The following is a 27,190-nucleotide window of genomic DNA, read 5'->3' as shown; positions in this document are numbered from 1 at the left end:
TTTGCTGAGTAGGAGAGATTTATGGCCGGGTCAAGAAAAAAAAAAAAAAAAAAAGGCAGGGAGCCAGAGAGGTGAAATGAAGTCTCCTCCTAAAAAGCTGGAAATCCTCTTGACACCTCTTGTGCCAATTTGTCCCTATTACTGTCAGCAAACAAAAGTAACAAGTAGAGCCAGACCACATCAAACAGAAGACGGAGCCCCTCCCGAGGGATTGCTTGAGAGCCACTGGCGTGTAAAGCCACGGCTGAGGCCTACTTGTCAGCTGTAACCACAAAAGATTCAGAGGCAAAACAGTGACACCAGCAAACAAAGGCAGAGTTCAAATGGCTGCCAGGCGTCCTCTGACCCAGACATATCTGGAGGTCAAGAGATTCAGGTAGCGCACTTGGCCTTGGCCGCTCCGTCGCTGCCCTCGTAAATGAATTGTTTTAACAAATCAGCTCTGGTCAATTAAACCTAACAACAAGACTTGCATCACTCGGCGGGGGTTCCTGACATTAAGACCAGAAGGGGAAAAAAAGCCAGACCTCATAAAACAAGTTGATTTTTTTTTTTTGCTTTGTTTTGTTAACACGGCAAATTTACAGTAATCCTTCCAGAAACGACAGAGATGTCAAAATAATAAAAACACCATGTTGTCTTCAGCTCTTAACATTTTCTTTGTTTTTCTGTTTTCTTTTTTTTTTTCTCTCTCCTTTTTTTGTTTTTGGAATCCTTTTAAAGCTGACTGGAAGCCTCCTAAAAACAACAGTCGGTTGAAAAATTGCTGCTGGAAACAATTAATTTGGGTGTTTTTAAGGCTAGACCACAAACCAAAGTTGAAAATGAAATGTGAATTTCAATGGGCAGGGCTGTTTATTCTGGAGCCCTCTTTAAGTGACTGCTCAATTAATACCAAACCCCAAAAAAAAAAGTTTAACCCTTCTAGGGATCCAGGATACCTTCCCAAGAAGGCACTGCTCATAGGCTAACAATCTAGAGAGTTTCTGCCAGTCCAGGTCGTTTCAGAAAGTTTTCACATCCATTTACCGGGCATTTCTGAGTTCGGCAGTTAGAAGTGTGATGCGAATCATTTGCCAGAATGGATAAAAAAAGACGGACTTCTCTTTTCCTAAAACCTATTTAACAATAAAGGACGATTTTGCAAATTGAACTTGCGCCTTCAATTTGCATGCAATGTGATACAATCTAATTTACTGCGGCTCACCACAAAGTATATTTCATTATAATATTAATAACCGACTTTTTTTTTACCCAAAGCTTTGCGTCTTATATTTCTAACATGCCGTGGAAATGAATGCTTCTGTGCTGAAACATATATCCCAAACCATTTGGGTTCCTGGCTCCGTGAATTCAAATAAATTGAATTTGATATCACGGAGGGGTCAAGCAGCTAAATGTTTAGTTATAGGAGGTGGTTACCCTCAGAGGCATGTATGGCTGGAAATGATTAAATGGCTGGATTTGAGAAGAGGTCAGAGGGAATTTCATGTGGTCATAATAAAATCAAAGTAGAAAGGTACACGGTAGTCATGTGTCCTTAAGTGTATGTTAAAATCTATATGATGCACCAATTTTATAATACTGACTAGAATCGTTCTGTTCCAGAATTGACAATTCTTAGCCTCTAGAGCCCCGTAAGGAAAGGAAAACCCTAGCTTAAAATACAGATTATTGTAAAACACCTTGTAACGTTAACAAAAATTTTATCCCTGGACTTTGAAATTGTCATACGCTGTTTTTCGGAATGAGGGAAATAATTTTCCGTTGCACGCTTCAGTTCCCGTTGAGTCTTACAATGGGCTCCAGCTTACAAAGGGCTTAGTGGTGTTGAGGTCGCGGGATACGCTCCCTCAACCAGCCAGCTTTAAAGCAGCATGTCCGATTAGAAATCGCTGTCTTCGGCCTTTTTTATATTTTACTATTAATACTATTATATATTTATAGTCATTTATTTAATAAAATATTACTCTACATTCGATGAGTTGAGGCAGCGCTGCACTGTGGGACGTGCAATGGAACCGTATGCGTTTCCATGGAAAAGTTTGCATATTTCTTTTCCTGCAAATGCGAGAATCTCTTTTTAAATAATAAATGATAACGCCGTGGCTTCAGACATCTGCGCCGCAGGTGTTTATAGCATGTTGTGAAAATCCTACACAGAAAACCGAAACGCATACATTTAGCATAACGACTTTATCAATGATATTTCTCACGTGTTTAAACCTATCCCATAGCTAATGGCTCGTTCCCCACCAAAAAGTTTAAGGCATGCTATGAACGGTATATGGCCCAACGGCAACATTCAGCTCAAAACATGTCACCGTTTACAAACCCGCAGCGTCTGCACTTCTGTAGCTGGTGGACAATGTCGCTGCTGCCTAGAATCACAAGGAATTAACCTCAACAAAGGAAGCAGAAGCACGAGGTCCAAGGGCTCAAGCTGTCCCCTTCTGATCCTTATGTTCACCACTTATTCGAAAGTTATAGACTCTTATTTATTTGTGTCTCTCACGCCATCCATAACAAATCATATTCGGGTTTGCTACAAAAGCAGCATCAGGCAGTGAACGGAATGACTCCGTGAATACAGCCATGGGGCAACTGGGACCATACTTCATTAAGAAGTGGTAAACCTTCAAAATTTAGGAATTTTTTTTCTTCTTTTCACTAACGATAGTGAAAAGAAGAAAACAATGTCCTAAATTTTGAAGGTTTACCACTTCTTAATGAAGTATGTTCCCAGTTGCCCCATGTTTTATACTAAGTGACTATTTGGCGGTATGGAACGTTTCACCGGTACACCAGTAAGTCACCTAGTTTGTCAGATCTAGTCTTGTCATACCCCTTGAATATATGTATTGTATGAAGCGCTACATAAATTGTTGGCGCTATATAAATAAAACATAATAATAATAATTAAATGTACTTCTTTTTTATAAAAGCAAGATTTTTCAGATTTTGTGTACACCAAGCTCTTGGATATGATTTGGAAGGACCGGATCTCATGCGTAGGGCACAAATTTTAAAAAGTTAAAAAAAGATCATTAAAAATAGAAAAAGAACACCACATATTCCTGTTTTCAAACTTTATCATTTCTTAAGAGAACCAGACTGGCAGAATGTTATAAGTATGGCATAAGCTATCGAAGGTGAATAGAATATTGAATTTTATTTTTCCTAGACAAACATACCGTCTATAATCCTTCAATACATAACATTGTCATATTTCAAAGTAGAATGCAGAAAAAAAATCCAGCTCAACATATAAAAAATGTTTCTCAACAAGAAAATTTAATTAAATGGCAATTTGGGCTAGTAGGTGGGGCGGCAAATTATAGAATGAATGGAATAAACTAGGATAATTAAAGAAGCTGCTTAGCGATCCATCCAGGACCTTCTGGCAATTTGAGCCTTCCAACCCATTAGTAGACAGAGGGTTAACTATACTATGTGAAAACACTCATCACACGCCATTCATGGTTGACAATAAAGGTTTGATGGAATTAAACCTTCAGACTTGCTCCATGTAGGGTGAGAATTCTAGCTTCTGCTAGACAGCAGAACGTGAGTGTAAGAATCTGTATTTGTTGCCGTTTTCCAGACTGGCTTTTCATTTTTCTATTCCCTAGTAGGATGTGGTGCCAGGCTACCCCCAATGACAGCTGGGCCCCTTGTGTCTCACAGTTGCCACTCAGTCTGCCACATGGCCCAGGGAGCAACGGGACTGTTAAAAATGAGGCCTCTCGACTCTCTCTAGAATAAAAGAGAGAAAAAAAAATCCTACGTAATCTAAGAGTTTACCTTCCAGCCGGTGCCAGATTTTTAGCATTTTAGAGCAGGTTTTCAGCTAGTACCGCTGGTTTAATGACCTGGAGCTAATAGGTATTTCTTTTGATGTAATTGCTTGTGTTTTCTCCAACAAATTCAACGTCAATGTATTTTTTTATTTTTTTTTTGCTAAACATTTTAAGGCTACCACTTATACTTTGCATGGATGTATTCATTGGCACCTATCGCTATTCTTTAAATGATTTAAATGATTACCCATTCAGGTAAAATTCCCTCAAGCATAAATCTTCCCTTTTCGGAAGGCGTTATGCTGCTTCACGGCTGGTGTCCCCGTCTGTCCCTTCTGACAAATCCTTCCTGAGAGCTGAGATACTCACCTACCGTCACCATCTGCATCCTAACAGATAATGTTACCTCCTGTCTCAACACGCTGCAAAATACACACAAGGCAGAGCTGCGATGCAATGAAATATCCAAATCCAGCTAATCCACTTAGCTTTAACTAGACGAATACCTGGCGGCTCGCATCCCCACTTATTTTACTCTTCCTGAATATTCCATATTTCCCCCTGCTTTTTTTTTTGAACATTATTCACAAAAATTCATTCATGTAACATCTGTCAAATGCTGTCAAAGCATCTACAAGGAAATACCGATAAAAGTGCCGAAAAATGCAAACCAACCACATCATTCCAATTTCTCACATTGCACAAGTATGTGTAAGTATTGCTAACATAAGCCTACCTTGCTGTCCTTCAACGCTGAGGTCATCAGATGGCTGTGCTAGTGACTTTTCTTTGAGCTATACTAGTTATTGGGGCAAACCCATAATGTAACCTGCTTAGTCTGAAATTGGGTCTTCAAGCATCTAGAGGTCTACAAGAGCGAACATTACCAAGACTGTAAGGACTTCCTTTCCTAAAGTATTCATGCCTTTTGTATCCCAATTAAAATGTCTGAAGACTACTGTACTTATCATGTGATTGCACTTATAGTAAAGTAAAACATTTAATAAAAACATACATATATGTAAGTGCTTACGGCCAGCAGGTACATAGTTGGAGTGACCTCACTTTCAATATGGTAGAATATATGACCTCGTTCGTGGGCCTCCTATAATTAACCTGCACAACCTCTAGTGAGAATGTACAGAAAGAGCTACTAGGAACTCCAACTGGCTCACAGGACTTTAGTAAAGCCCAAACGCAAACTAAATTCACTGATGGAGCGTCTAGGCTCCCACTCTTCTGTTTACTGTCCTCGAACCCCTTCCAGACATTAAAAGGCTGCATGGTTTGTCATCTCTTTGCAGTACCATGGTTACATTTTTACAGTCACTCTTAAGACTTAATCACTGTGAAATCAGCTGCAAAAGTGGTCCTGCAATTACTCAAAGAAAGAAAAAAGGTGCAACATTTCCCACAGAAAATCAAAAGGTGGAAAATGTTTATATTTTTTTTATTTGATATATATATATTTTGTTTTATCACATTTCTGCTTGTTTTTATTAATCAATAAACAGAGTTGGTTAATCATGGACATGTAATCTTTCAAAAGTTTTTTACAAATCCTTGGGGGGGAAAAGAAAAATATATCTCCACTCTCCTCCCCAAAAGATCCAGGAAGGCTAGATATCTATCATATAAATACAAAACTTTCATTAGAGGAGATAACGTGACAGAAAACCAAATAACATTTTGTTTTATGACTGTGCCTTGTTTTATACCATATTAATAAAACTGCGGCATCAGTAAGACTGCATGGATCTTCTTAACACCGTGATCTGTAGGATTCCTGGTAGGAATGATAAGAGATGGGGTTAAGGTATGTTAAGGTCGGTTCTGTGCCTTTTCTTTGGCTTAGAATTAAACATATTCTTTGAACCATAAATAAATTCACAGCAGGCGATATCTGCAACCTGTTTTCTAAAGGTACCTTCCAAGCCATACAGGATGATTAACCTCCCAAAACTTTTTCTGCATGTGCTACAGTCATTTGTTAACGATAGAACACCTCGCCGAAAAAGCAAGATTTTTTTCTGCGTCCAGAATTTTGTATTTTAATATTATTATTATTTTTTTTTTATTACTATTATTATTATTTTACGGTGGAGCAGCTATACAAAAAATGTAAAATATTTTTCCTAACATGCTAAATACCCCGTATATAAATTTACAGATATAAATATACACAGGCAAAAATAAAAGGAAGAGGAAGGCAGACAAAGAGGAATTCATAACTATAGCTCCCCTGAAACAAGCAAGCTTTCGTTCAGTGATTGTCAAAAACTTTACAATTTGCCCACTGCAATGCGGATGCCAACCAACGAATCAAAGGCATTCAGATTCAAGACAAAGAGGAGCTGATGCCAACCTCGGTGCCACTGGCAACCATTATTGGCATCATGCAGATTCCCTGCCTTTTTTTTCTGTGCTCTTGGCACTTGACAAACAAAATGGCGGATCATGTAGGAACGGCCCAGAGAAGAAGGAGGAGGGGGGGTTGGGGCTGCTGCAGGTCCAGATCTCCCACAAAATGTACACAGGATGTGTATGTTTTCTCAGGTTTCTCCAATGATAGAAAAATGAACAGGACATCTATACTAGCCATAGCTTGTCAATTTAAAAAAAACAACAAAACATAAAGTGCATACCTAAAACAATTACATTTTGGGAATATGTAGAATATTTTTATTTATTTTTTTACTTAAGAGAGCTAATAAAATGTTTTGTTTTGGGTCAAAGTTAAATCTCTTTTGCTAATGCATCCAGCCACGGAACAAATGTTTGGTTAACCTCTTCAGTGCCGGAAGGCCCTGCACGAAATGCACGTGTGTTTGTTAAATACTGTGACAGTGAGTTGCCCATCAAAAGCAGAAGAAAAAATGGAAACCGCTGAATCTGGATTAGAAAATTTATACATAACGGGATATAGACATCCACGGACGTTGAGGGAAAAAAAGTGCAGATTATTGACTTTGCTATTTCTGGAAATTGTCAATATATTGAGGCATTGCTCAACACTGCAATGCGGATGCCAACCAACGAATCACGGGCCTTCTGAGCAAAACAAAGAGGGGATCATGCCAATCTAGTGCCACTGCCAACCAACACTGGCAGTCATGCAAGCCTTCCCTTTCTTTTCCCCCCACCGTACGCGAGCAGAAGAAATATACCTATAAACAATTCACGTTTTTTAACCTTTCCAATATGATGGATATATTTATTACGCTCATTTATTTTTTTGTCTTTTTTACACAATTTAATGCAACGTGTAAGGATTTAGCAATTTCAGCAATTACAAAAAGTGCTGGTTCCCCATCAGTCATTCTAACCGTTTAACCCCCTAACTTTAGAATAAATATATATATATATATATATATATATATATATATATATATATATATATATATATATAGCTAAACATAAGGGCCACAATAGCCTATCCCACTTCATATAATTAGCCTTCTCCAATGCCTTTGCTAGGTATTATGTAGGTTAACATAAAATATGTATTATCCTAAATGTAATCTCAAATGTCTCCTATGGATTCCATTTTGGATTTCATTTTGTCTGTCATATAACATGAATATCAGTTGTTGCTTGCTGTGGCTTTATACCACAAGCCGTATGATTTCCCACAGCATGGTTGGCTATATTACACTTAACTCTGTACCATCTTGCTTCATCAAAAGCCTATGTATTGCCGAACGGTCAGAGCAGAAAAAATAGCCTCTATCCTGCCCCTACACCACCACAAAAACTGCTTTATAAAACAAAGTTCAAGTAGGTGGCGGGCCAAGACGTTATACGTTTAACTCTTTCCGCTCCCAACAATGAGACACACGTACCCCTTCCGGCCATTAGATGGTTAAAGCTAGGTTTGCGGGTCTTCGGAGATGTCAGATATGGGGCAGGAAAACAGAACAGAAAAGAAGGGAAACTTGGCAAGGCATGATTATGGAGGAGGCCGACCTCCATCTACGTACCAGTGACACACGCGAGCTACGCTGAGTGAAATGACTCCGTATACATTACTCCTCATCAACTTCAATTACAGATAGTGATAGTAACACACCTCATTTCCATATGTAACTAGAGGGGTGGTTAATATCATTATTATTATTATCTGTTATTTATACACAATTTACGCAGCCCTTCTTACAATGCGTACGTCCAAGGGGTATGATACACTAGGTATCCGGCTCACAAGCTTACCTATCTAAATGAGGTGGGCTCAGGGAAATTAGTTTAAATTGCTCATAGTGAATTTCTGCTACTGAGATAAATGGCTCCCGCTGGTGACTTTAGACAATACATAGACAATTTCAAACAGCTTTTAGATAGGGCTGCCGTTTAAAGAATGTTTTCTGCGGCTACCAGGGTGTGTCTGTCTGAGCCGTCAGTATCTACACTTTGCACGTGTGGGACTTGCACTTATGTTCAAGATGTGATTTTCTATAACCTATAGAGCAAATAATACTTAAAATGCAACTGAGTAAGCTGGAGCGAATAAAGCCCACCATCCCTTCTGATTCTGATGGTTTTATTGTGTCACTTTCTGTATACAGTAAGGATGTACTTCAGAATCTGGTGGCGCTATATAAATAACATACAAAAAATAATAATACTAGTGATAGGAGTTGTAGTCCTTTCATAGCATGGATTTGTGCCTACTCCTAGTCTAGACTGCACCTTTTTTTTTTAGGAAAGTAGAATTTCTGAATGCATTCTTTTAAGATATCATATTTACCCATTGTTCCAGATATCTATAGAGCCGCTAGGGTCATAGAACGCAAGCATATTCATTCTATGCCGCGACAACGTTAAATCGAAACTTTCCAAACAAAGTCGTCTGGCTCTTTCCATACCCTTGTATATAATACGTGAAATAAATATAAATATTATATATATATATATATATATACATTCATACACATTTGATTTTCAAACTGTCTTGCAGGCAACGGGTTAAAACTGGTTTGTGAACCGCCTAGGTTATTTCAGGTTCTTTGACATCACCGTTTTGTGCTCCTATTACAAGAAACAAAACCTAAGCGCCAGGACTTCGCCTTCAGAAAGTTTACCCTGTACTGCCATAATTATTCAGCAGAATCGGAATGGCACAATTCAGTGGAAATGCAATCCACGTCAATGTTCAAGGAGTTGTCATAAATCATTTAGTACCAGTCTATGTAGGCGAAACACTATTACAAAATTGCCAAACACATTATCACAACACTGCTCTTAACTACCTGTCTAGGTGTGAATCGCTTGCTGCTGTAGGTTAGAGGGTTTTTTTTTAGGGTTCTACATTCCAAGGACCTGGAATTTTATCAATATCTCACAAGACGACAATACAATAACAATTTCCTGCGGTGCAAAAAAAAGCCACCGCCGAGAAGAGACAATGGGACAATGACGCAAAGAAACTGAACATTAACAGCCAATTATGTCCTCTTTTCGTGGAAGTAGTTGGAGGTAGAGCTATAAATGGACTTGTTCCCATTTACTATGCATGTTTTCGCTTTTCCTCCGGCTGATGAAATCTGTAACCGAGTGCACTTCATAAATGTCAACAAAATGAACATGATACCCGGTAGCATTCCTGTCTCATTATTAACAAACCCAGAGACCTGATTTCATTCATACGCACAGCGAACGTAACCACATAAAAAAAGAAAAACATGTTTTACTAAAGACAGAAATAAGCATGTGATACGTTAAAGAGAATTTCTTTCATTGGGATAATGTCATCTGTCTTTGTGCGTTAATTTGATTGTAACTTTATGAAGTCGCTTTCATCAAACGGTTCTGGTGTAGGATATAGAAAGCAGCCTCTCTAGCTGGATTGGAGCTCTCCGGTTTATCGCCCCTTTGTGAATCTCATTTTAAAGGTTCAATAAGAAAACATTACATCTCGTAATTGAGAGTTCATTTTCTCAATGAATGGCGAATAAAAAAGTATAACAAAATGTTTATAGAAGAACCCTAAAAATCTAATCAGCAAGCATTAAACAGTATGTGTAAGGACATTTATAATACATGACCCTACTTGAATATGTGACCAGTTTGCAGTTTAACTCATTCACTAATGGAAACGGCTGTGTACAGAATGAAATGGAAAGTGATCTTTCCTGAACACATGTTTACTGTTACAGAACATAAATAGATCTGATCGGTGACAAAAATGGTATACATTGACCCATACACAGAATTGGACCAGGATATGAAGCAATAATTGAGTGACATTGTCTAAGGTTTGGGGTACATATGATGAACAGACTATTCGGAGGGGTACTATATGTACTGTCCTCCTAACTTAGCACGATACATGCCATTTATTTATCTATACATTAATATATAAATACATATGTTGTTTAAGAAAGCTGTGTTATTCCAGCGGTGTGAAAAAAACAAGTCATAAACTATATATATATTTCTATATCTTATTTGAAAGTACAGAATAATGTGTATGGTTCCTGGATATTTGCACATAACCTAGATTTCAGTATGGGACACTTAGACCTTACCTTGGTCCTGTACGTAGTACGCCAAGAATAAATCAAGTTCCTTGACTGATACGGTTATATGATGTGGCTGGACGCAAAGTGCTGGGTTGGTGCAGTGTGGCGATTTGACGAGCCGTTCCCCGTCTGTACTTTCCAGGGGAATGCCTTTGAAGAGGATGACCATGACTAGATCCAGACGCCAGACCTTGTCGGCCTGCCGCAGGCAGTCAATCCTCCTGATTTTGCCCTTCTGGTCGGGGTTGGACAGCACACAGCAAGGGTGCTTCTTCCCCGTCACAGTGAGCACAAAATCCTCCCGGTACTCCTGACGGATATCTTTGCGTAGCTTGGCCAGGAGCCTGGACGCCCATTTCTGTTTGATTTCTGGCTTCTCGCTTAAAAGCTCATCCTTGACTGCCCTCTCCTCATCCTTGGACATCCGCTTCTCGTGTTTTTTGAAGTATTTGCGCTTACGAGCTTGCAGGTTGAACCAAGTGTAGGCAATTGCACGGACATGTGGAAGAAGTGCCTCGATGAATGGATGGAACTCATCCTGAGGAAAGAGGGGAGAAACACAGATTAAACATCGCATACAATAATGGTACTCGCCAATATATTCCACCAACGTTGCGCCTAACGCGAGAATGAAAATGAGCCCAAATACAAAACAAGTAATTGTACACACAAATGTGATCAAATTGTATTGGTTTCAAATGATACAGCGCCGACAATGTTTATACTATATGTTGTGTGTAGAAACAGTTTTTATTGTATGCATGAGTATATATATATGTATATATATATATATATATATATATACATGCACAGATGCTATTGGAAAATATATTTAGCATCTGCAATGAGAACAGAAAGTCTTCCTCTAAAATGAATATATGAAAGCTTTTACTTGGTATGCCAATACAAATGCCATGCAGGACGAATGCATTTCAAAGCAGCGCGCAGCAATACATTCAATCTATAATGTCTCCATTCTAGCCTGATCATTGTGATGACACCGAGCAGTACCATTTTTGGATGTCACTGGCTCTTTTTTTTTCTTCTATCAAGAATGCTACACAGTTAAAAAAAAAGAGACAGAGAGAGAGAGGGAGAGAGTGAAAGGAAACCCAAGCGGAGAGATGTTGAGTATTCAGCTGTGGGCGCCACGGATTATTTCTCTTCTTGGTGGCACGGGGGGGAAAAAACCGCAGCTACAAGCTGAGTGCAGTACCACTCTATTCCCGCTTTCAGAGCATGCTCTTAGCAAGAAGCTGCTGCTGCTAGACAGAGCATGCGCCAATAAATTCTGACCATTATCTTATCAGGGTGACCTGCATTCCAGCGCTGGGACCAGACCGTTCCAGTGGCATAGCTGGAGAAATGGGTGCAAGCGAGGCTTCTCTGATCTAACCAAGAACACATGTATGTAAATTCCTAAACACGGGATCCTAAGAATTAGCGTCCTTCATTGACTCAAGCTACAGTCCCATGACAAGCCGCTAGATGTTTACCACAAGTACAGTTACTTAGATGGAATCGTAGATTTCTGAGGAGGACCTACAAAGGCAATGAAGGTATAGAAGCCCCAAATATGACGGTAAACAATGGGGATCTCTGTTACAAGGAGTACCCAGACTAATTGGTAAGATAATATCACCCCTCTCCCTCCTAAGGGACAGAATTATAGAGACGGGCTCCACTGAAACACCAGCACTTCTAGCGAGCAGGGAATACAATTACTAATATCATTTGATTTGGAAGTGGAACACAGTGCTTTCCATTATAAACACTGTAACAACCGAAAAAGGTGAGAGTCAGGGGTGAAGGGGGTGTTGGGGGAAGTCTCCAATTATACATGCTTTTGGGACACGTCTATGGCATTAGAACTCATCACTTCTTCAGTGTCCCAATTTCACGTGCAGTGCTTGATACGTTTTATTAGGCCTGCACAGAAAACCTGTTATGTGTAATTGAAGGTTTTATGGGGTTCTTACGCCGATTTAATGTGCACAGGCATGGAAAAGAAAATATCTACAAGACCATGATTGTGGCTCATGTTAACCTTTTCAAGGGTGAAGAACCCTTCCAAAGTGCTACGTATGGGCCTTGTCTAGTTTTTTGGAGTTGGCGCTTGCTGAAGGAGATGCAGTTATTTAAAACGGCCCCCCGGTACACACACTTTCTACACCACAACTGTATTGTGTGCGCCATTGGATTTGCGTCCCCCTTCCTTCCTTCCTTAAAGAAGATCAAAAAACAGTGCCTGGGCATACAGCTGGCATGCGTGGCAACCCTGCATGCTGGGACATTATCTCTGCAACACTGGTCAAATAAGATTTTGGGCAGAGCACACATGATCCCGGGTGATCATGTTGCCGCTGTAGCAGTCAAGAAAAGTCTCTTCCATGTTCCGGTGCATCTTGTGGGAAAAGTGGGAGTCATATCACCCTACCACACTGCATTTAGCATTTTATGCCATGTTTAATTATACTTTGTATTCAAAAGAATATATACAACGAAGATCTAGATGGCAGAAGAAGTGCCCTACTAAAGTACTATTTACATATTTAAAAAAAACTGCTGAATACAATCCAATAATGCAATATGTCAAAGCACCAATAAAACTAATTCACAAATAATAGTAATAATAATAATGGTTTGCAATTCTTATGTCTCTCCTGGTGACGTTTTTCTCTATGATTATCATTGTTTCATTATTTCAACATAAATGAAATAATTTTTTTTTTAAATTATGAAAAATCAGTATTCCATAAATGGATATCGATTTAATTATTTACAAGCCCCTACACATATAACATAACCTAAGACCAACTTTAGGAATGCACATGTAATGCAAACTTTTTTTCTCATTAAAAAACTTCTGAATTTGGTTATGCGATAATATCAGTAGCGGCAGCCTCTTTCTGCATCATACTTTAATTCTGGAAAGCTGAACCAATACATTTTAGCCCGTGTTTTAAGCTGCATGCTGCACATATAATCTGCAGCTCTGAACAGATTTATAGCCGACGACGGACAAGTGCTGCGATTGTTCCTTTTATCTTCCGAAGGATAAGCCATAATTAAATGCATGCAGTTTCCACACATCGCTGCGGTAAGCAATGTGAATAAACCTGGAAACTTATTGCTGAGCGATTTCTCAGTAAATAGAAACGAAACTAGAATGTAAACATTTTTAACATTTTGATAAAACAATCTTAAAGTGAAGAATATTCTTCAGCCCGAGACACCGGGGAAGTCGAGTAGTTCGAACAGTTTACAGGTGGGATCTCTGCAACTCCGTTACTGTATTTTAATCCATACCAGACCGTGCAAGGAGTTAAACCACAATCTGTTCTTTGTGTGGGAAGGCAGCAGTTTTCAGAACAACCCGCAGTCCATGATAAGACTGCCCTATCTCGTATAGGGCAAATCTGCCTCCAGTCCCTTAACTCAAATACTTGCACATGGAGTACAATGGAAAACAGATTAGTACCAGTATAAGATATAAGAACAGATTCATGTTGTTTAAATACATCTACGTTTTAAAAGGCAGTTAACAAATTGCTTTACTAAAAAAAAAAATCCTATTTTTGATAATATGATAAAAAAAATTATATAAATAGGATCCGATTTATGGGGACAATTACAATGTAGCTACCTATTGGTATTAGAATGTATTTACAGATAACTCCACGGGCAAATTAGGTGACGTTTTAAAAGATTCGGGAAACTCTTACGTTTCACAAATATTAATGAAAGGCTCGATTAGATTATGCACACATGGGAAAAAAAAACTCTTGAAAAAAAGGAAATTTCTTCTGTTCCAAAAAAAATTGAGAAAACAAATTACAGGTGACGATTACGCAAAAAGACTTTGGCTTATAGTGTATTAATTAAGTGTATTTGTTATGTATTTAAGAAAGGGTGTGTGGGTTTTTTTTAATAATATGCATAGTTTGGTGCCAGTATAAAGTAAAGGCCTGCAATGTTTTACCTTTAACTGCACTTATGCACCTTTACTGTGAGGGGAAAATATGAATACATGTTAGCAGCTACTTTATTTATATATATATATATACATATATATATATATATACACACACACACACACACACATACTGTTCATCATTAGAAGAGTCTTTCCGTATCTGGATCCCTTTCAAATTTAAACAGTGCCTGCCAAAAAAAATGAGCCTCATTAAAGTTATCTTAAAATGGAAAACTGAAATCAAACTTTATACATCCTCTTGCAAAATGTGCAAAAAAAAAAAGTGCATGGGTGTGATTCTTGTTCCTAAATTACCTCAGCAACAGTAGAGATATTTCATTTCTGGCGGGAAAACCACGAAAATGTATTGTAAGCGTTGTTGGCAGTTAACAAAAACATATATTAAAAAAATAAATATGTATATACAGGCAAACTCATGCTGCTTGAAAAAACTAATATTCATCATTTTTAAAATTTTGCATTTAGATTTGATTTTTTTATGACATTCATTTGGCGTAATACTCAACATTGATGCGGCCGTGCAAGAATTATTATTATATAAGTGTTTATAATGCCTATCATAAGCCTTTTAATCTTGGTGTATTTTAGAATTGTGTATTCAATTTTAAAGAAACCAAAACAGTAAATATGTGTATTAATAACAATGAATATATACTAGTCATTTGTCGCCAATATATAAAACTAAAGGAAACATATGATAACGGGGAAAAGAATCTTTATTGCATTCCTTACGTAATAAAATATATTTATTTTTTTTGTAGGCTAAAAAAATCTTTTCAAAAAGCCTGTCATTTTTCATAAAGTGATGTATTGATGTCCAAATACGCCTTTTCACGGCATCTAAACAATTAGAGCGACCTGCTTCAAAATGGCTGAGCTGTTTATAGTTTCAGAGTGCCACATGAACACTTCTAGACCAGGTTAGCTGTCACAAAGCCCATATCCTGTACTGCTGGCCATATCTGTACAGCGCTGCGGAATATGAGTGCGCTATATAAATCAATAAATAATACTAATACTAAAACCACACACACTAATGACACGAGGTCTATATTCAAAGCATTTCGTAGTGTCTGGAGGCTGATAAACACCATTGTATTGTGTCCTTAAAGGAATTACGTACAATTAATTAAAATATATCAGTATATATATATATATATATATATATATACATACACACACAACCTAACTACTAGATTATATATAAGCATGTTTAGCAACATATTAATGTTTACATTTAGATTATTTCAATGTGTACTTGAATATGATATATATAGATATATATATAAATATATATATATATATATATAGAGGCTGAAAGCGGACTCAAACCCATTTTAAGTAAAATCATTTAATTTGTTTTTACATATAAACTATGGGTACATGTTTAATGTATTTATTTAAATTTATTCTATAGATATACTTGGTTTTTTCCCCTAAAAAAAGAATACTGTGTACATTTAGTCAAGTTTCTAATTTACAGGGAGGGGGGACATGACATCATATGCAGGTTAAAATGCTTTAAAGAATACCAGTACCCTAAAGTCACTCTGGTTAAAAGGCATCGAAGTTGCTCAAACTCACATGCCAAACAAAATAGAAACAGTAAAAAAAAAAAAGTGTCAGCCAAAAAAAACTACAGGACTGCATCCAATCACAGAATAAGTCTTATCATTGTTTTCATCTTCATTCACAGTTTTGGGAATGCCTTGGAGTTTTTTGTTGTTTTTTTTTGTTTGTTTTTTCAAGCGCAATGTTTCCTAATTGTAAAAAAATATTTTAAATGTTAATTATTTGCACATTTTTGCAACTGGTCCAACTCCTACCAATATTACAAATGAGTGAAAATGAATATTTCCTGCAGTTTAGGTATTTTGCGCAATGTCAAAAGCTACCCCTGGCTTGTCCCAAAAATCTCCCCTTCCTGAACACGATGTGCCTTTTGTAAGACTTATTCTTTCTTAAACTGGTGATAATGGTACTTAGATCCCCTGCAGGTACCATGAAGAAAAAAAAAAGACATCTATTAGGTTAACTCTTTAATCTACAAAAAAAATAAGAGCCACGATAAGCTCATATGAACACGTAGCTTTACTAAAAATATCAAAATATCTAAAACTATTAAAAAAAAATTGTTATATTATAAATGTCTTCAAAAATTGCATAGCTATTGTCCTAAATGTGAATCAAACGATTACAAAATTACTTAAGAGGGCATTTAAAAAATGACCAGCAAAGTAATAGTATTACATGACTGTATGGGAACATTATACTATATACATCGTACTAAATAAAATATTTTCAAATGTCGGAAAATAATAAGGAACGAGCAATCATTTTTTAAAGAGTCCCAGCGATGCAAAAATTAAAAGGATCTGTTAGCCAATTCCAGAAAAGAAAGAATCTGCGCCGTACCCAAATTTTTATAGATACGAATTATTGTTGGGAAATTTGCTTGATGGTCTCATTCTATTTTTTTTTTTAAATAGATGTGTATATATATATATATATATATATATAATCTCTTGCCGGTATTAAAACAAAATTAGAGTTAATGATTATTTATTTTCTAGAACTTTAAATTTGTGCTTTTCGTATTTACCTTCACCGCATGCTATTCGTTCTAGATACATTGGCACCATACGTTATCGGTTATGAAGAATACATTGAGGCAACTGGGGCGAAACTTACCATTCTAGCAATCAGTTGGATATTCTGTTATTCAAGTATTCTTCCAAATATTTTTTACAAAATTAAAAAAATATATTTAACAAATAAATATTTGTAAACACCAAGGCTAATAACCCCCAAATCATATATTTATTTATTTATGTACAGAGATATGAAACAGGCCGAGAAGTACCGACAAAGGCAAAGTGCCCCTGCTTTCTGCCCCCATCAGCCGCACTTTCCTCCCAGGGCACCCCGGTAGAAGGCACGGGCGCGCGGCACGGGGCATCCGCCGCGGCTGGCACTAGGCATTCCAGTGGCCGGTATAGGGTGCCCTTACCGGGAGGGAAGGAGGGGTATAGAGCCCGAGTGCTCGGTACCCGGCTGGCGCACGGATCGCCTGGCACATTAGGCTGCCTGCTGGCACATGGCGCTGCCCGGGCTCCGGATGGTTAAAGGCAAGCGATCACTCTGCAGCGCTTCAAATAAAGCGAAAGTAAAGTTCGCCGCGTTCCCGGAGCCTGGCATGGCCAATCCCCACCTGCACGCTCGGTGCCCGGGCCACCGCAAAGCACTCCATCCGCGGGGACAGCTCCCTATGCGCGGCCAGGGGACCCCGCTAGCGGGAAAGTTGTCTGGGGGCTCCCACCTGCTCCACGGGGCACTCCGATCACAGGGGCGGGCAGCACCCACCCGCACCCACCCTAGGCACCCCATCCAGCCCCCCAATACCTGAGTCAGGCAGATAGGAGAATACATCATGGCTTGGCTCGCACGGGTCCCTAGTACAGCATCCACGGGGCGAGCTTTCACCTATTCATGGTACTGGGTCACTGGAGGCTGAAGGCTGGCTCCCGGACTGTCCTCCGCTGGCATGCCGTGCCCGGTACTACGATCCCCCAATAAGCATGTCCCGGGCACACTAAGCGCTCTCCTCTGTCTGTGTCTCTCAAACTTGCACCGGTTACACCCTCTGCACCGCTTCGCCTTTCCAAATCAGACTTAAGGATTTTTTTATTATTATTATTATTTAATTACACAATCATCAAGGAGACACACTCCTCCCCCTGGTGCCGTGTGTGTGCTTCTCTCCTATATGTACCTCCGCCCCCTTCACATCGCACACAACTCGCAGGGTACCGGCTCCCAGCCGGGGGAGGAGGGGTTAACTCATGTGCGGGGAGAAAGGCTGCCGGGCTCCTCTTTCTCTCGCTTACCGGGATCGTCCTACCCTATAGCACATGGCACCTATAGCACCGATCAGTACCGGCATGCTACCCCGTACCGGCATGCAGCCCCACGGACCCCCACAGCAAGAGAGCCACATCAGCAGCTCCGTCCATCCCCTCACTCATATACCAGTAGTGCATTGTCACTATACACCCCTGTGCATCCTATCCTATAGCTACCCGCGCTCCGGGGTTCCATTGGAAGCCCAGTCATCAACGCTAAACTTTCACTGTGTGCAGACCAAAGGGTTAAAGTATACAGTACATATGCAATCCATAGGGGTTATTATTATTATCTTTTATTTATATAGCGCCAACAATTTCCGCCACGCTTCTTACAGTCCATACATTCAAAGGGTCCGACAAAACTAGGGCTGACAGACTGAGCCAGGCCAGTAGGATGTGTGCCATGGCTAACGTGACCCACGTTGTTGAGGTATATAGGGGGGCCAAGCAAAGAAGTTATGGCCGGGGTATACAATGACATTGTTCCACTATAACAACCGGAGCTCTTGAAGTGGCCGGGGAGAGCCCAGCTTTTTATACCGCCTGCGCCTCACCTCTCCTTTTCCCGCCCCTTGCCCTCCCTCTCTGCGGTTATCTGGGGTGAGGGGAGCCGGGTGCGGCTGCAGCCGACTCACTTAACTCTTTACGTCACTGGCAGAAATGAAATTCAAAGAAATTACGTTAACGTGGCTGCCGACCACTAAGCCTATAGACTACTAAAAAGGGGGTACGTTTTAGTCCGTACCCCCCAACTATCCTCTCACCAATTACTATTACAAGCAGGAACGCTTTATTAAAAATGCTATAAGGGCATCGGCCCAGGAGAACAAGTTTCTCTCCAAAGTCGTCAAGGGGGGTGCAGGTGCTGAAGCGGTTAATGGCTGCAGTAAGTGGCCAGGGGCTCATAATGATTTGGGAGTCTGGAAGCAGCTACTCCCCCCCCCCCATCCACTCTCCCTTACACTTAAGGGCTGACAGGGGAGCAGTATAACATTCATGTCAAGTCACACTCATTTGGAACAAGTCCCACTCATTAGAGAAGTGCATCGGTGCCCTCTTGGCGTTGCAAATAGGTTGTATATGAGGGAGATGTTATGCGTTGGTTCGCACCGGGCAAATCGCGTGTTTCGCCGGCTACCGATTTAGGACAGAAGGGGTACCGACAATAGGAATCACCACAGGAGCTGAGGCTTCCTAGAGACTAACCTGAGATGTTTCCACACAGCTTTTCTGAGCGAAATTCTCAAAAATAAGAATTAAATTCGTAAAAAGAGCAGCAAAGCGAGACAGTTTCCAAATGGAAAGAAGGCCACGGATGCATCACTGATCTGTGTTCATCAAAAGCTTCACTATGTACCACGCATACCCCCCACTAACCTCCAGTATGTAGCCCATCCTAGAGCAAAAGCCGGGACGTCAAACTACTAAGTGTGGAATAATTCCTTTGGTTTAGTACCACACGTTCCCATTATTCTGGTTTCCTCTGCCAAACGGCAAAACCACAAATCACTGCTTCCCCTCCAAGCAACCACGCTAGGTGAAGAGCTTAAATGACAACGCGTTACTAGATCTTAATAGATTAGAACTGTTTATCACTATCCCTCTAATCACATTATCTTTCATTCTAACACCCTCTTGCTATAAGTGAAAACAAGATTGGGTAGGACCACAAAAACCATTAACTCCACTTTTGGTCAGTGGCGGCTCTTGGTGGTAACGTTGTGTTGCTCTTCTGCGTTCCTTTTAATGATATTTTTATAGGGAGGGTGAATAACTATCTCTTAAGCTGTGGGATTCCCATCTGTGATGGTATAACGAGTGATGTATAACTTTATACTGCATCCTTGGCTCTTGCTGAACCAGGAATAGAGGCTGATTGGATCTCCAAGCTCCTTTGGACAGGTCTTCATTTTGTCTGTAAAGTCCTGCCAAGTACTGTGCCATAGTTATGCTGTAAACATATAAGAGCCAACAAAAGAGGAATGCTAGTTAGGGAAATGAAAGCAGTATGCAACGAAAATTCAATTCACACAAGAGCATTCCAGCTGGTGTGAACTGAACAGGGACCGTGGAGTGACGGCCAAAAAAGCGAAATATAAATAAAGAGGAGAGCGTGTGTTTAGGGCCACTGCCTATTTGTGGTTTTGCTGCCTTGTCTGGAGTACAGAAACGCTCTACTTCAGTCAAGTGTGTGTGTGCCGAGTACGTGTGGCAGAATACGGAAGGAATTCAAATCAGGTATTCTGAGTTTAGCCTGCACACTTTGGAGAAGGTAAGTCATCTCAAGCCAACCATGAAATGGTCACTTTTAACCTCTGTGCTGTCCTCATTAGCAAAGCGCTCAGACTCAGCCCAGTGGATTAAGTGGAGTGGGGTGGGACTGGGAACAAAATCAAGCAGTTGCTGTAATTCTCCTGTGCCTTCCAAGCACGGTTTATATAGGGACAAGGCTAGAGGCGGCCGGGACTCTTTCAAATCCCACTATTAACTCATTCAGCAGTGCCTCTCTAAACCCCATCCAGAAAAGGCAGCTTGTGGCCTTTGTTACAGTAAGAGTTCCAGCTACAATACTGTTTCTAATTTTAGGCTTAAAAAAAAAATCTTATTAACATTTTTCATTCCAGAACGGTCTGAATACCGTATCACCCTAAAGTGACCTTTCCACTAAAGAGCAGTATATGAACATTTACAGCTATCAAATTGTAGGGTATACATGTTAATGTAGTCATTTTTTGCTTATTTTCTTTGTACACAAAATTAGCAACTGATAACGAACCAAAGGCATACAGCATTTTTTCAGCAAACAGGCTTCTATTAACAACTATTCACAAAAAAAACTGTATGTTTTAATCTATACTTTTCTGGATTTTTTGTCGTACATTAGAACATGCTGGGACTTTGTACTCTTTGTACATTTTATCCCAATTTGTACCTCAGCAGTTTCTCCAAGGCCTCTAGTGAAACAGAAAAAAAGAGAGGTTCTAATGTATGACATCATACATTTAATGGGGTCCCCGATACTTCTCAGCCTAAGTCCGAAGACATCTGGCTGTACAAAGGAAATAATAATTGTGTGTCTATTTCTAAGAACAAACACAATACAAAAAATATATTTTTTATTTTTTTTTGCACAAGAAAAACAAATTTATTTTGCTCTCTGGTTCCTGGACAGTTAACAGAATCCACAGCAGAGCTCTAGAAAAAAATAAAATAAAGGCGGCTCAGCATTTAGTGACTGGGCCCAAACACGGCTCTCATATCTGAGATGGGGGAAGGGAGGGGAAAAGTACAGTTCACGTCCAAGAGAGAAACTCTGACTTTGGAGGTAGGACTTGTCTCTCTGCCAAAAATACAAAAAAAAAAAAAAAAAAAACAGAGCGAGAAAGAAAGGAAGAAAGAGAGGGAGAATTACAGGGAGGGGGAGTAGTACAGTCTCAGTGTAGCCACAGACTTTTATTATTTTTTGTCAGCTTGGCTTTATTCTCCATTGATATTACATTTCATCACACACACACATTTCTTAACTGTTAGCTGCCACAGCAAAGCATGATCGCCTTCTTTTAAATATGCAAAAACAGACACTTACCATAATTCCATAAATCAGTACAACGGAGCTTGACACTACTTTGTGTTAGGCGGAAGATCAACAATGGTATATATATATATATATATATATATATATATATATACGATGTAAAAAAATAGAGTATTCGTGTCTACTGGACTAATACGGCTTCACCCTTTTACATATATATATATATATATAAAACACTTTCAAAAAGATGGTCAGCACTCCAGGTCTTTAAATTGACAATTTCATTTTATTCAAAGTCCAGTCGACGTTTCAGTCATTACTGACTTTCATCAGGACATATGTCCTGATGAAAGTCAGTAATGACTGAAACGTCGACTGGACTTTGAATAAAATGAAATTGTCAATTTAAAGACCTGGAGTGCTGACCATCTTTTTGAAAGTGTTTTATATGGAAACTGCTGGTTACTAGCACCGGGCTTGGAACATTTGGAATGGTGTGCAATGGACTCTGTGAGTAAATATATATATATATATATATAATTATTTATGTATATAACGGTAGCAGGAAGTCAGTGCTTATGCATATATTACATAATAAGAACAACTTTGAGTGGGTGTTTATTGTATAGACAAACTAAATAGCATTAGACTTTCCAGTACTATAGCTTCTTAATTCAAATAATGAATTGCACCATCCACATCAGGCATGTGTTTGTACATGATGCCAATATCCCAAACTGTCTGCGTAAGGTATACGTGGCAATAGTGGTTACATAAACAGAGCTATTTCTTGAGCAAAAGTGGCTAAAGTTGGGCAATCAGCGGGAACATGCCACCGGTTGCCATAGTGACTGCACTACGTTTACAGCTTTGGTTAATAAAGGGCTTAAACCTCTTATCCCAACACAAGGTAGACCGAGGGTCTAGCTTCCTTACACACAATGTAATGCAATGTAATGTGCTTGACTTACTTTGTGCTTCCGCTTACAAATCAAGCCATTCGCTTTTTACAGAAACAAAAAATTCCGTATAAAAGCTTCTCCTGTTTTGTTACGCAGGCTCTCTTCTGGCACACGACGGGTTAATTTAAAATCCCCTCTACAAAGGGCAAAGCCTGCACCGTATTGATCTGATGCAAATAAACCCCTAAACAACATAATATTGTGCACGCTGTATAAGAATCTTATTTAAAAAAAATACAGGCAAGGGGGTACCTTTTAACAGGTGTCTGCTTGTATATTTAGACCCGGCATTCTAAAATACATTTCTAATTTCATATTATGTAAATCCAATCATGGAATTCATCACATGAGATGGGCCAAATGGGAAAGGACAAAGAAAGTGATCATCTACATCACGCCAACGTTTTATTTTGTCTTAGCAAACAATAACTAGTGTTACATTTTCGTGAGCCACAAAGAAATTCTCATGTAGCGCCCACTGCGAAATTCTAGGCCCCAGCTCCTGAGATGGGTGCAAATAATAAATGCAAAATGTCACATTATTATTATTAATATTCTCAACCTGCTCCGTCATCGTCATAAGTGACAGAAAACACAATTTATCCTTTTTTTATCAATATCCTTTTTTTCTCTGGATCTAGCATTTGCAATCCTGTGGCTATAAAAGGGTTAACTACTTTCTTTTTTTCCCCAGAAACCCCGTAAAAGAAGCCACTTTTTTTTTTCGCTATTAGCGTGGATTAGAGAGCACCACACACAAGTACTTGGCAAATATGATTATTTGGAGTCATGGTTTTTATAAGGAAGGGGGGGTTTTGGAGGTGAGAAGGTTTTTGGGGTTGGAAGGCAGTTAAAGCAACAAGAACTATAATGTTCAGATATTCATAGGGGAACTGGTACAACAGTCCTCATTTAACCCACAGTATTGCTACCTACATAGTAACCGGTGATTTTTATTTTATTTTTTTTTCATTGAAATTACATTTTATTTCGAAATGAGCTCATATCCGGGCTCTCACCTGGACTCTCTTGGCTAGGTAGAAAGAGTTTTACTTTTCCCTGGACGCTGAAAATCGCGCCGCTAATAATGTTACTGTCATTACTATGCACTCTGCCTGTGTTATAAATTTCCTGCCCATTTAGAAATCCGAAGCTCTGTACATTCCCTTAGGCTGAGCCTGCCCCACAGATGAATGGGGTAATTGACTGAACCGGGGAATAAGTGGGAGGATTTTTGAAACCACAAGATATTCTCAACAAGCATTCTGCGCTGGAATACAAACCATACTCATTTTTAACCTTGTCCTCAATGTTGATGCCTCTAATCTATAAAAAGAGGCTTCATTTATATTGGGCTGGAATCCTGGAATGCAATTTTTTTTTCCTTTTTTTTTTTTTCTTTCAAGAACATCTGCTTTCAAATTCTAGTTCTTTTTCAATTCGAAATAAGTTAGTCTGCGTTTTTTTTATTTTTTATTTTTAACTGCAGCTCGGCAAAACAAAAGCGAAAAATAAAATGTTCTGCTAATTTGTAACATGGATTTTGTGGCTTCGCGTTAACCCCTCGTAATCCTGGGACTGATCCAGAATGACACTCGAAAGCATAATTTGAAAAAGAAAAAGCATTTGGAAGGAAACTAAAAAAATAAATAAATTGGGTATTGCAATCAACTCTGGATACCATAGCACTGAAAATGCATTCCATGCATTTCACGCTAGATGGTGCGGTCACAAGGCCCAATCAGTTCCCTTTATCTGCTAGCATCTATTCTTACCTAAATTTGGGATCATCCAGAATATTGATTTTCTGACTTAAATATCAGGGGGGCTGTCTAATGAACTGGTGGCCCGCATCGCTAGCCAAACTTTTATGTAATGTTGTTCTTTGTTAAAGAGCGAAACCTTAGAATGCTCATAAACATCTGTAGATCATAGGACTGCAGCAAGAGACTATAAAGGCACTGTAGTGAAATAATATACAATGCCTTGCGTTAAGTTCAAGAAGCCCAATTATTGCTTTGTAATGGTAAATATGCTCATTAATCCACGAAACTGCACAATACGTGATTTTTCTCTATTTATTTCATAAGATACATCTAACTGATATCATATGCGATATTGCCTCCGGCTCATTCTTTCCAGACATTCTGCAAAGTCTCTGTATTTCTATAGCCATGAAGTAGCATTATATTTTACCCCAAAGCTTAGTATTTAAAGTAATTAATCACTAGGAAATCACTATTAAATTTGATTGACTGTGGGCCGATTGCCTGAAATGTACATTTTCGGAAACAATTGAATTGCTTGGGGAGACAGCAGTGCTCTGGAACGCTGAAAAATACAAGTAAAACAGCCTGTCCTGGGTGTGTATCCTCGTTTTTTTGTTTTGTTTTTTAAAGTGCACGAATAAAAAGTTAAGTGAATGGAGCGTTTTTATTTTATTTTTTATATATTTTTTTTTGCAATCCGGTGCAAGCTGGAGCTATTAATCATATCATTTTATTTATTTTGGTTAATTTTTTTTTTTAAGCCTGATTTAATCTACAGAGGAAAAAATGAAAAGGAAATATTTGAAATGTACATTCCGTAACCCCTGCTGCTGTCCTCCAGTCCTTGCTAAAAAGAGCCGGACAAGGCAGATCACTTCAAAGAAAAGTTAGACTTAATCTTGTGTGTTTTGGCGCCTTTTCCCTGCCAGCTACTGTACTTTAAAAAAAAAAAATATGGAGATCTTGTCTGTCCTGTCTCAAGTTCAATGGCAGCCCCCCTCTCGGCGGTAGGAGAGGGAAGGGGGGGGGTGGAGAGCAGAGGGGCATGTTCAGTGCACTAATAATAATTCAAATCACGCCACCTCAGCTCCTTGTGTCAAAGTAAAGAATTGACATTCCTCCCGTCCAACCTGAGAGCTGCAGGCAACTCACGAACACGCACACAGCCACGCTTACTTTTCTTCTACTTGGGTGTTTCTTTTAAATAAACTCTGCAAAAGCCGTGCATGCATACGCACACAAGGGTATTTCTACTTACTTATAGTTTCACTCTCCCCTATTGTAACAGCGCTACGGAATCTGCTGGCGCTTTATAGATACATTTAGTGCAATATTTACATTGAAGCCATATGAAAAGTATGCAATCATTTTAATATAGCTCAAGCATGCACATTGCGGCATTGTTACACTTTTTATTATGAACAGTAGAAACGTATGCTGGGTGCGCACAACATACTGGTATATCACAAGGCTGGCAAACTGGAATGCAAAGCGATTAGGGTTCTGCGGCAGGTCTATAATATAAACTCAATGCAATATCCGGTGCAACCAAAATGTATAGTATGACTGGAAACACGCTGCATTAAAATACATATTTGCCCCCGCACCCATAGTTGTTGCATAGTAAGCACACAGTATAGTTGCTTCACTATATAACTATATACATAAGGACGTCTACACACGTGTACCTGCATCGCCCAAAGCATGTAAAACAGGGTATAGTGAAGCATATAAAGGAATGCGGTTAAACATCACCGCACAGGGCTGGGTGGTGGTTACATACATCAAACTAGCCCATACATTGAAATCTGAGATGTCAAATGGCCAGTAGGGAAAATATACAATAATACATAAGAGAAGTCAAGAGTAAAATGTGCTGTTAGCTACTGGGGTGGACACTGCCGGCTATAAGGTTAAGCAGTCAGACTCAAATATTAGCGGGCCAGGGGGGTACTTATAGGAGGCAAATATGGATTATATGAAAAAGTGTGGTAAGCAGTGCATGCGCTATGATTTATTATGACACATGGGAACTGCAGGTTGGGAAATGGTTACAAAGGCCATTCACATGCCCATGGGCTTGTAAACAGGAAACATCGGACATAAGTAAAAGCATCTAGAAACACAGAGGGGAGTCCCATCAAAAACCCTGATGCGTGATACGTGCAAGTCTTCGGGCTAAAATATGCTTTCTAAGCAACCGGACAGTTTGTGCAATTCAATCTAAATTGCTTGCAATTTCAACAGTCTTTAAAGGCGTAAAGCTAGACAGGCTTGATCTTACAATGAATAAACTCCACTGTCACTGCTAGTACTTGTGGAGGTATTGCCTACAGATAAATGAGCCACACCTTACCCAGCTCTGTAAGGGAAATCCATACATTGCATGCAGTGACATCTGGCAGGTCTAAACACACACTAGGGGTTAAATGAGGATATAGGTTCAACAGCCATGCGCTAGTGAAAATAAAACCCTTACACAAGAAGCCAGGGGAGGGGGAAAAAAAACACACCCCAAAGTTCATTATGTTACATATCACAAGAAAAGCATACAACACACAATAAGGATTCTACCCAGGGAATAATAAACCCTATCAGCTGCAACTCCAGAAGCAAAGTCTTCTACACATCCAAAATGATAAAGTTTAAGAAAAGACTATATATATATATATATATATATATATATATATATATATATATATAT

The 27,190-nt window shown here is 39.2% G+C and overlaps 1 protein-coding gene across 9 annotated transcripts in view; it reads right to left on the bottom strand.

Annotated features, from left to right (window-relative positions):
• Positions 1-27,190, bottom strand: part of LOC149285340 (nuclear factor 1 B-type-like) — a 209,334-nt gene that overhangs the window by 100,994 nt on the left and 81,150 nt on the right. For 4 of the 9 annotated variants that reach the window (XM_089495459.1, XM_089495458.1, XM_089495460.1 and 1 more), the window contains exons 1-2: positions 17,718-17,747; positions 10,325-10,856 (exon numbers count right to left, since the gene is read on the bottom strand). In XM_089495459.1, the coding sequence (XP_089351585.1) occupies positions 10,325-10,856; positions 17,718-17,747 (562 nt within the window). Of the gene's footprint in view, positions 1-10,324; positions 10,857-17,717; positions 17,748-27,190 lie in introns of those variants that run through there. The other 5 variants (XM_089495456.1, XM_089495455.1, XM_089495457.1 and 2 more) reach the window with 2 other exon arrangements.

Source organism: Sceloporus occidentalis, unplaced genomic scaffold, assembly GCF_023333645.1.
Source record: "Sceloporus occidentalis isolate IW3139 unplaced genomic scaffold, rSceOcc1.0.p SCAF_80, whole genome shotgun sequence".
Lineage (NCBI taxonomy): Eukaryota > Metazoa > Chordata > Lepidosauria > Squamata > Phrynosomatidae > Sceloporus > Sceloporus occidentalis.
The sequence above is the reverse complement of the archived record's forward strand: the minus strand, read 5'-3'. Positions and strand labels throughout refer to the sequence as shown.